General features: G+C 51.6%; 1 protein-coding gene across 3 annotated transcripts in view; it reads left to right on the top strand.

Moving 5' to 3' along the window:
* The window catches only part of KXD1 (KxDL motif containing 1), a 215,779-nt gene that overhangs the window by 93,751 nt on the left and 109,349 nt on the right, over nt 1-12,679 (top strand). For all 3 annotated transcript variants that reach the window (XM_063914731.1, XM_063914732.1, XM_063914733.1), the window contains exon 2: nt 8,753-8,862. In XM_063914731.1, coding sequence (XP_063770801.1) covers nt 8,753-8,862 — 110 coding nt within the window. The remainder of the gene's footprint in view (nt 1-8,752; nt 8,863-12,679) is intronic.

Raw genomic sequence — 12,679 nt, 5'->3', positions numbered from 1 at the left:
ACACACACACACACACACACACACACACACCTGTCCCAGCACTCACTACAGGTGCCACACGCACACCTGTCGCAGCACTCACTACAGATGCCACACACACACACACACACACACACACACACACACACACACACACACACACACACACCTGTCCCAGCACTCACTACAAATGCCACACGCACACCTGTCGCAGCACTCACTACAGATGCCACACGCACACCTGTCGCAGCACTCACTACAGATGCCACACGCACACCTGTACCAGCACTCACTACAAATGCCACACGCACACCTGTCCCAGCACTCACTACAGGTGCCACACACACACCTGTCCCAGCACTCACTACAGGTGCCACACACACACCTGTCCCAGCACTCACTACAGGTGCCACACACACACACACACACACCTGTCCCAGCACTCACTACAGGTGCCAACAAACCTGTCCCAGCACTCACTACAGATGCCAGACACACACACACACACACACACACACACACACACACACACACACACACCTGTCCCAGCACTCACTCCAGGTGCCAACAAACCTGTTCCAGCACTCACTACAGATGCCAGACACACACACACCTGTCCCAGCACTCACTACAGATGCCAGACACACACACACCTGTCCCAGCACTCACTACAGATGCCACACGCACACCTGTCCCAGCACTCACTACAAATGCCACACGCACACCTCTCCCAGCACTCACTACAGGTGCCACACACACACACACACACACACACACACACACACACACACCTGTCCCAGCACTCACTACAGGTGCCAACAAACCTGTCCCAGCACTCACTACAGATGCCACACACACACACACACACACACACACACACACACACACACACACACACACACACACACCTGTCCCAGCACTCACTACAGATGCCACACACACACACACACACACACACACACACACACACACACACACACACACACACACCTCTGTCCCAGCACTCACTACAGGTGCCACACACACACACACACCTGTCCTAGCACTCACTACAGATGCCACACACACACCTGTCCCAGCACTCACTACAGATGCCACACACACACACACTTGTCCCAGCACTCACTACAGATGCCACACACACCTGTCCCAGCACTCACTACAGATGCCACACACACACCTGTCCCAGCACTCACTACAGATGCCACACACACACACACACACACACACACCTGTCTCAGCACTCACTACAAATGCCACACACACACCTGTCCCAGCACTCACTACAGATGCCACACACACACCTGTCCCAGCACTCACTACAGATGCCACACGCACACCTGTCCCAGCACTCACTACAGGTGCCACACACACCTGTCCCAGCACTCACTACAGGTGCCACACACACACCTGTCCCAGCACTCACTACAGGTGCCAACAAACCTGTCCCAGCACTCACTACAGATGCCACACGCACACCTGTCCCAGCACTCACTACAGATGCCACACGCACACCTGTCCCAGCACTCACTACAGATGCCACACGCACACCTGTCCCAGCACTCACTACAGATGCCACACGCACACCTGTCCCAGCACTCACTACAGATGCCACACGCACACCTGTCGCAGCACTCACTACAGATGCCACACGCACACCTGTCCCAGCACTCACTACAGATGCCACACGCACACCTGTCCCAGCACTCACTACAGATGCCACACGCACACCTGTCCCAGCACTCACTACAGATGCCACACGCACACCTGTCCCAGCACTCACTACAGATGCCACACGCACACCTGTCCCAGCACTCACTACAGATGCCACACGCACACCTGTCCCAGCACTCACTACAAATGCCACACGCACACCTGTCCCAGCACTCACTACAGGTGCCACACACACACCTGTCCCAGCACTCACTACAGGTGCCACACACACCTATCCCAGCACTCACTACAGGTGCCACACATACACACACACACACACACACACACACACACACACACACACACACACACACACACACACCTGTCCCAGCACTCGCTACAGGTGCCAACAAACCTGTCCCAGCACTCACTACAGATGCCAGACACACACACACACACCTGTCCCAGCACTCACTACAGATGCCAGACACACACACCTGTCCCAGCACTCGCTACAGGTGCCAACAAACCTGTCCCAGCACTCACTACAGATGCCAGACACACACACACACACACCTGTCCCAGCACTCACTACAGATGCCAGACACACACACACACACCTGTCCCAGCACTCACTACAGATGCCACACGCACACCTGTCCCAGCACTCACTACAAATGCCACACGCACACCTCTCCCAGCACTCACTACAGGTGCCACACACACACACACACACACACACACACACACACACACACACACACACACACACACACACACACACACACACCTGTCCCAGCACTCACTACAGGTGCCAACAAACCTGTCCCAGCACTCACTACAGATACCACACACACCTGTCCCAGCACTCACTACAGGTGCCACACACACACCTGTCCCAGCACTCACTACAGGTGCCAACAAACCTGTCCCAGCACTCACTACAGATGCCACACACACCTGTCCCAGCACTCACTACAGAAGACACACACACACACACCTGTCCTAGCACTCACTACAGATGCCACACACACACACCTGTCCTAGCACTCACTACAGATGCCACACACACACCTGTCCCAGCACTCACTACAGATGCCACACACACACACACACACACACACACACACACACACACACACACACACACACACACACCTCTGTCCCAGCACTCGCTACAGGTGCCAACAAACCTGTCCCAGCACTCACTACAGATGCCACACACACACACACACACACACACACACACACACACCTGTCCCAGCACTCACTACAGATGCCACACGCACACCTGTCCCAGCACTCACTACAGGTGCCACACACACCTGTCCCAGCACTCACTACAGTTGCCACACACACACCTGTCCCAGCACTCACTACAGGTGCCAACAAACCTGTCCCAGCACTCACTACAGATGCCACACACACACACACACACACACACACACACACACACACACACACACACCTGTCCCAGCACTCACTACAGATGCCACACACACACACACACCTGTCCCAGCACTCACTACAGATGCCACACGCACACCTGTCCCAGCACTCACTACAAATGCCACACACACACACACACACACACACACACACACACACACCTGTCCCAGCACTCGCTACAGGTGCCAACAAACCTGTCCCAGCACTCACTACAGATGCCACACACACACACACACACACACACACACACACACACACACACACACACACACACACACACACACACCTGTCCCAGCACTCACTACAGATGCCACACGCACACCTGTCCCAGCACTCACTACAAATGCCACACACACACACACACACACACACACACACACACACCTCTGTCCCAGCACTCGCTACAGGTGCCAACAAACCTGTCCCAGCACTCACTACAGATGCCACACACACACACACACACACACACACACACACACACACACACACACACACACACACACACACACACACCTGTCCCAGCACTCACTACAGATGCCACACACACACACACACCTGTCCCAGCACTCACTACAGGTGCCACACACACCTATCCCAGCACTCACTACAGGTGCCACACATACACACACACACACACACACACACACACACACACACACACACACACACACACACACACCTGTCCCAGCACTCGCTACAGGTGCCAACAAACCTGTCCCAGCACTCACTACAGATGCCAGACACACACACACACACCTGTCCCAGCACTCACTACAGATGCCAGACACACACACCTGTCCCAGCACTCGCTACAGGTGCCAACAAACCTGTCCCAGCACTCACTACAGATGCCAGACACACACACACACACACACACCTGTCCCAGCACTCACTACAGATGCCAGACACACACACACACACCTGTCCCAGCACTCACTACAGATGCCACACGCACACCTGTCCCAGCACTCACTACAAATGCCACACGCACACCTCTCCCAGCACTCACTACAGGTGCCACACACACACACACACACACACACACACACACACACACACACACACACACACACACACCTGTCCCAGCACTCACTACAGGTGCCAACAAACCTGTCCCAGCACTCACTACAGATACCACACACACCTGTCCCAGCACTCACTACAGGTGCCACACACACACCTGTCCCAGCACTCACTACAGGTGCCAACAAACCTGTCCCAGCACTCACTACAGATGCCACACACACCTGTCCCAGCACTCACTACAGAAGACACACACACACACACCTGTCCTAGCACTCACTACAGATGCCACACACACACCTGTCCCAGCACTCACTACAGATGCCACACACACACACACACACACACACACACACACACACACACACACACCTCTGTCCCAGCACTCGCTACAGGTGCCAACAAACCTGTCCCAGCACTCACTACAGATGCCACACACACACACACACACACACACACACACACACACACACACACACACCTGTCCCAGCACTCACTACAGATGCCACACGCACACCTGTCCCAGCACTCACTACAGGTGCCACACACACCTGTCCCAGCACTCACTACAGTTGCCACACACACACCTGTCCCAGCACTCACTACAGGTGCCAACAAACCTGTCCCAGCACTCACTACAGATGCCACACACACACACACACACACACACACACACACACACACACCTGTCCCAGCACTCACTACAGATGCCACACACACACACACCTGTCCCAGCACTCACTACAGATGCCACACGCACACCTGTCCCAGCACTCACTACAAATGCCACACACACACACACACACACACACACACACACACCTGTCCCAGCACTCGCTACAGGTGCCAACAAACCTGTCCCAGCACTCACTACAGATGCCACACACACACACACACACACACACACACACACACACACACCTGTCCCAGCACTCACTACAGATGCCACACGCACACCTGTCCCAGCACTCACTACAAATGCCACACACACACACACACACACACACACACACACACACACACACACACACACACCTCTGTCCCAGCACTCGCTACAGGTGCCAACAAACCTGTCCCAGCACTCACTACAGATGCCACACACACACACACACACACACACACACACACCTGTCCAAGCACTCACTACAGATGCCACACGCACACCTGTCCCAGCACTCACTACAGGTGCCACACACACCTGTCCCAGCACTCACTACAGTTGCCACACACACACCTGTCCCAGCACTCACTACAGGTGCCAACAAACCTGTCCCAGCACTCACTACAGATGCCACACACACACACACACACACACACACCTGTCCCAGCACTCACTACAGATGCCACACACACACCTGTCCCAGCACTCACTACAGATGCCACACGCACACCTGTCCCAGCACTCACTACAGATGCCACACGCACACCTGTCCCAGCACTCACTACAGATGCCACACGCACACCTGTCCCAGCACTCACTACAGGTGCCACACACACACACACACACACACACACACACACACACACACACACACACACACCTGTCCCAGCACTCACTACAGGTGCCAACAAACCTGTCCCAGCACTCACTACAGATGCCACACACACACCTGTCCCAGCACTCACTACAGATGACACACGCGCACACACCTGTCCCAGCACTCACTACAGAAGACACACGCACACACACCTGTCCCAGCACTCACTACAGATGCCACACGCACACACACCTGTCGTAGCACTCACTACAGATGCCATACACACACACACACACACACACACACCCCTGTCCCAGCACTCACTACAGATGCCACACACACACACACACACACACACACACCCCTGTCCCAGCACTCACTACAGATGCCACACACACACACACACACACACACACACACACACACACACACACACACACACACACCCCTTTCCCAGCACTCACTACAGATGCCACACACACACACACACACACACACACACACACACACACACACCCCTGTCCCAGCACTCACTACAGATGCCACACACAGACACACAGACACACACACACACACACACACACACACACACACCCCTGTCCCAGCACTCACTACAGATGACACACACACACACACACACACACACACACACACACACACACACACACACACACCCCTGTCCCAGCACTCACTACAGATGACACACACACACACACACACACACACACACACACACACACACACACACACACCCCTGTCCCAGCACTCACTACAGATGCCACACACACGCACACACACCTGTCCCAGCACTCACTACAGATGCCACACACACACACGCACACACACACACACACACACACACACACACACACACACACACACACACACACACCTGTCCTAGCACTCACTACAGATGCCACACACACACACACACACACACACACACACACACACACCTGTCCCAGCACTCACTACAGATGCCACACACACACCTGTCCCAGCACTCACTACAGATGCCACACACACACCTGTCCCAGCACTCACTACAGATGCCACACACACACACACACACACACACCTGTCCCAGCACTCACTACAGATGCCACACGCACACCTGTCCCAGCACTCACTACAAATGCCACACACACACACACACACACACACACACACACACACCTGTCCCAGCACTCGCTACAGGTGCCACACACACACACCTGTCCCAGCACTCACTACAGGTGCCAACAAACCTGTCCCAGCACTCACTACAGATGCCACACACACACACACACACACACACACACACACACACACACCTGTCCCAGCACTCACTACAGATGACACACGCACACACACCTGTCCCAGCACTCACTACAAATGCCACACGCACACCTGTCCCAGCACTCACTAGAGATGCCACACACACACCTGTCCCAGCACTCACTACAGATGACACACACACACACACACACACACACACACACACACACACACACACACACACACACACACTCCTGGTGCTGGCAACTACTCACCCCAGTCACTGTGCACGAGTGGCTGCTGCTGGCACTGCGGGTCCCCATTTCCCTCCTCCCCTGCCATGCTGCTCAGCTCCGGTGTCTGCCTTTCTTCACTTACTGGATGGTCTCATGACCAATCCAAGCTACCCATCAGAGCTCACACACGCCCCCACTGTGAGGCATGCCTCACATTTCTCTATTCTATGCTGTCTGATTGGCTGCTGTGTAGCCCCGCCCATCTGTACAGGCAGTGGCCGACAGTGTGTGAGCAAAGGCTGAGCTGCCGCTGCCTCATCTCTATCTCTCCCTGCAGTTCCAGGAGCCCGGCAACTCTGATAAGCTTTATTTATAAAGAAGATGCTTATAAGTTATAAATATCTTCTTTGTGTTATGCCAATCATTTTTATAGTGAGAACTGTGAGTATGACAGGGAGCATGACAGCCGAGGCTCTGCCTCCCCTGACTGCACGTCCCTGTACTATGCTGCTGTTAGAATATAACCCCAAGAATGAATATATAGATATTTACATAAGATGTCAGCTGTTCCACATACCAGCTATTAAATAGAAGTCCTCTATAGTTTGTATCGCCATCCTGAACTGGAACACTTAATTACTCAATTATCTGCATTACTTCCAGTCATTTTCTGATAAGGGTATAATTACATTTCTGTGCAATATCCCAAGTTGTTGGAAAAACAACTGGAGAGTAGATATTATAATATTGTGCTGGTACCTAACTCTTTGGAGCATTACTATATAGAGGTCAAACAATGAGTGCTCCTCTTCTTACTTTTATCTTTGCACACACACCCTCCCCCTTTGTGTATCATTTCCTTCTTGTATTTCTTATTTCCCTGTGTCCCTTTGATAAATGAAGTAAGAATAAAATGCAGCCTACATTTCTGCAGATGGCGCAGTTTATAAACTGAACTAGAATATGACTGTATTACAATGTTTATAAGCACAATGTGGCACCTTGATGCATACAGGAAAGAATCCAATTTATACAATTTCTCATTTTTTATATTAATTGTCTTAAAATGATACTGTAACTGAAGTGCAGAGAAATGGAATTAAAAATGTAGTTTTATCACTTAAAATATGAAATACAGTTGTTTTTGTTGTCTATTATCCATCTTTCAGTTGCCTGAATGTTTTGAAATAAGGTAATATAGTGGAAGTTATTTTGTTGCAGTTTCTTTTACACTATAAAATGAAACAAAAAATAAATAAATACAGATGTGAGGTTTATATCAATTTTACACTTTGTTTACAAATTTTATTTTGTGTAGTATGAGTGGCCGGCGAGCGGGATCCTGGCGGCCAGCATACCGGCACCAGGATCCCAACCGCCAGCAGGCCGGCAGCGGGGCGAACGTAAAGGAGCCCCTTGCGGCCTCGTTGTGCTCTCCAGGCTGCGGGCACGGTGGCGCACTACGTGTGTCACGCTATTTATTCTCCCTCCAGGGAGGTCGTGGACCCTCAAGAGGGAGAACAGTTGTCGGTATGCCGGGTGTTGGGATTTCGGCGCCGGTATACTGAGCGCCGGGATCCCAACAGGGGGCATACTGAATACCACCCAATTTTATGTTCTCAGGAAATGTAGACCATACGGGGTCTCTAACTTTTTATTTTACCCTTGTTGTTTCAGACCGTTGACCATGTAATGGAACCAAGCGCTTCAGGAGTGTTCTGTAGCAGGATTCTTAATATGGTGAACTCAGAGGATGTTAATGCCATTATTTTGGCTCAGAGGCACATGTGAGTACATTAATCCATATATGATGTTGAATGGTTCCCAGATTAGTTCTCTATTCCTGTAGCATTGAGGAAGTTGTGTATATCTTGTGTACAAGTGGGTAAATCATTGGATTAATCAGTGACTCTGTTAGAGATATTGGATGGCTGCTACTGCTTGGTAATTATTCATATTGAACATTTCTCTGACGTCCTAGTGGATGCTGGGAACTCCATAAGGACCATGGGGAATAGACGGGCTCCGCAGGAGACTGGGCACTCTAAAGAAAAGATTAGGTACTATCTGGTGTGCACTGGCTCCTCCCTCTATGCCCCTCCTCCAGACCTCAGTTAGAATCTGTGCCTGGCCAGAGCTGGGTGCTCCTAGTGGGCTCTCCTGAGCTTACTAGTAAAGAAAGTATTTATTAGGTTTTTTTCTCTGACGTCCTAAGTGGATGCTGGGGACTCCGTCAGGACCATGGGGAATAGCGGCTCCGCAGGAGACAGGGCACAAAAGTAAAAGCTTTAGGATCAGGTGGTGTGCACTGGCTCCTCCCCCTATGACCCTCCTCCAAGCCTCAGTTAGGTTTTTGTGCCCGGCCGAGAAGGGTGCAATCTAGGTGGCTCTCCTAAAGAGCTGCTTAGAGTAAAAGTTTTATTAGGTTTTTTATTTTCAGTGAGTCCTGCTGGCAACAGGCTCACTGCAACGAGGGACTTAGGGGAGAAGAAGTGAGCTCACCTGCGTGCAGGATGGATTGGCTTCTTAGGCTACTGGACACTAGCTCCAGAGGGACGATCACAGGTACAGCCTGGATGGGTCACCGGAGCCGCGCCGCCGACCCCCTTGCAGATGCTGAAGAGAGAAGAGGTCCAGAAATCGGCGGCTGAAGACTTCAGTCTTCATGAGGTAGCGCACAGCACTGCAGCTGTGCGCCATTGCTCTCAGCACACTTCACACCAACGGTCACTGAGGGTGCAGGGCGCTGGGGGGGGCGCCCTGGGCAGCAATGAAAGTACCTATACTGGCTAAAAATACATCACATATAGCCTCTGGGGCTATATGGATGTATTTAACCCCTGCCAGGTTGTCAGAAAAACGGGAGAAGAAGCCCGCCGAAAAGGGGGCGGGGCCTATTCTCCTCAGCACACAGCGCCATTTTCCCTCACAGAACTGCTGGTGGGAAGGCTCCCAGGCTCTCCCCTGCACTGCACTACAGAAACAGGGTTAAAACAGAGAGGGGGGGCACTTATTTGGCGATATGATTATATATTAAGATGCTATAAGGGAAAACACTTATATAAAGGTTGTCCCTGTATAATTATAGCGTTTTGGTGTGTGCTGGCAAACTCTCCCTCTGTCTCCCCAAAGGGCTAGTGGGGTCCTGTCCTCTATCAGAGCATTCCCTGTGTGTGTGCTGTGTGTCGGTACGTGTGTGTCGACATGTATGAGGACGATGTTGGTGAGGAGACGGAGCAATTGCCTGTAATGATGTCACTCTCTAGGGAGTCGACACCGGAATGGATGGCTTATTTAGGGAATTACGTGATAATGTCAACACGCTGCAAGGTCGGTTGACGACATGAGACGGCCGGCAAACAAATTAGTACCTGTCCAGGCGTCTCAAACACCGTTAGAGGCTTTAAAATGCCCATTTACCTCAGTCGGTCGACACGGACACTGACTCCAGTGTCGACGGTGAAGAAACAAACGTATTTTCCTTTAGGGCCACACGTTACATGTTAAGGGCAATGAAGGAGGTGTTACATATTTCTGATACTACAAGTACCACAAAAAAGGGTATTATGTGGGGTGTGAAAAAACTACCTGTAGTTTTTCCTGAATCAGATAAATTAAATGAAGTGTGTGATGATGCGTGGGTTTCCCCCGATAGAAAATTATTGGCGGTATACCTTTTCCCGCCAGAAGTTAGGGCGCGTTGGGAAACACCCCTTAGGGTGGATAAGGCGCTCACACGCTTATCACAAGTGGCGTTACCGTCTCCAGATACGGCCGCCCTCAAGGAGCCAGCTGATAGGAGGCTGGAAAATATCCTAAAAAGTATATACACACATACTGGTGTTATACTGCGACCAGCGATCGCCTCAACCTGGATGTGCAGCGCTGGGGTGGCTTGGTCGGATTCCCTGACTGAAAATATTGATACCCTTGACAGGGACAGTATTTTATTGACTATAGAGCATTTAAAGGATGCATTTCTATATATGCGAGATGCACAGAGGGATATTTGCACTCTGGCATCAAGAGTAAGTGCGATGTCCATATCTGCCAGAAGATGTTTATGGACACGACAGTGGTCAGGTGATGCAGATTCCAAACGGCACATGGAAGTATTGCCGTATAAAGGGGAGGAGTTATTTGGGGTCGGTCCATCGGACCTGGTGGCCACGGCAACAGCTGGAAAATCCACCTTTTTTACCCCAAGTCACATCTCAGCAGAAAAAGACACCGTCTTTTCAGCCTCAGTCCTTTCGTCCCCATAAGGGCAAGCGGGCAAAAGGCCAGTCATATCTGCCCAGGGATAGAGGAAAGGGAAGAAGACTGCAGCAGGCAGCCCATTCCCAGGAACAGAAGCCCTCCACCGCTTCTACCAAGTCCTCAGCATGACGCTGGGGCCGTACAAGCGGACTCAGGTGCGGTGGGGGGTCGTCTCAAGAGTTTCAGCACGCAGTGGGCTCACTCGCAAGTGGACCCCTGGAGCCTACAAGTAGTATCCCAGGGGTACAGATTGGAAATTCGAGACGTCTTCCCCTCGCAGGTTCCTGAAGTCTGCTTTACCAACGTCTCCCTCCGACAGGGAGGCAGTATTGGAAACAATTCACAAGCTGTATTCCCAGCAGGTGATAATCAAAGTACCCCTCCTACAACAAGGAAAGGGGTATTATTCCACACTATATTGTGGTACTGAAGCCAGACGGCTCGGTGAGACCTATTCTAAATCTGAAATATTTGAACACTTACATACAAAGGTTCAAATCAAGATGGAGTCACTCAGAGCAGTGATAGCGAACCAGGAAGAAGGGGACTATAGGGTGTCCCTGGACATCAGGGATGCTTACCTCCATGTCCCAATTTGCCCTTCTCACCAAGGGTACCTCAGGTTCGTGGTACAGAACTGTCACTATCAGTTTCAGACGCTGCCGTTTGGATTGTCCACGGCACCCCGGGTCTTTACCAAGGTAATGGCCGAAATGATGATTCTTCTTCAAAGAAAATGGACGATCTCCTGATAAGGGCAAGGTCCAGAGAACAGTTGGAGGTCTGAGTAGCACTATCTCAAGTAGTTCTACGACAGCACGGGTGGATTCTAAATATTCCAAAATCGCAGCTGTTTCCGACGACACGTCTGCTGTTCCTAGGGATGATCCTGGACACAGTCCAGAAAAGGGTGTTTCTCCCGGAGAAGAAAGCCAGGGAGTTATCCGAGCTAGTCAGGAACCTCCTAAAACCAGGAAAAGTGTCAGTGCATCATTGCACAAGGGTCCTGGGAAAAATGGTGGCTTCTTACGAAGCGATTCCATTCGGCAGATTTCACGCAAGAACTTTTCAGTGGGATCTGCTGGAAAATGGTCCGGATCGCATCTTCAGATGCATCAGCGGATAACCCTGTCTCCAAGGACAAGGGTGTTTCTTCTGCGGTGGCTGCAGAGTGCTCATCTATTAAAGGGCCGCAGATTCGGCTTTCAGGACTGGGTCCTGGTGACCACGGATGCCAGCCTGAGAGGCTGGGGAGCAGTCACACAGGGAAAAAATTTCCAGGGAGTGTGATATAGTCTGGAGACTTCTCTCCACATAAATATACTGGAGCTAAGGGCAATTTAC

Source organism: Pseudophryne corroboree, chromosome 1, assembly GCF_028390025.1.
Source record: "Pseudophryne corroboree isolate aPseCor3 chromosome 1, aPseCor3.hap2, whole genome shotgun sequence".
Lineage (NCBI taxonomy): Eukaryota > Metazoa > Chordata > Amphibia > Anura > Myobatrachidae > Pseudophryne > Pseudophryne corroboree.
This window is presented reverse-complemented; position numbering and strand designations above follow the sequence as displayed.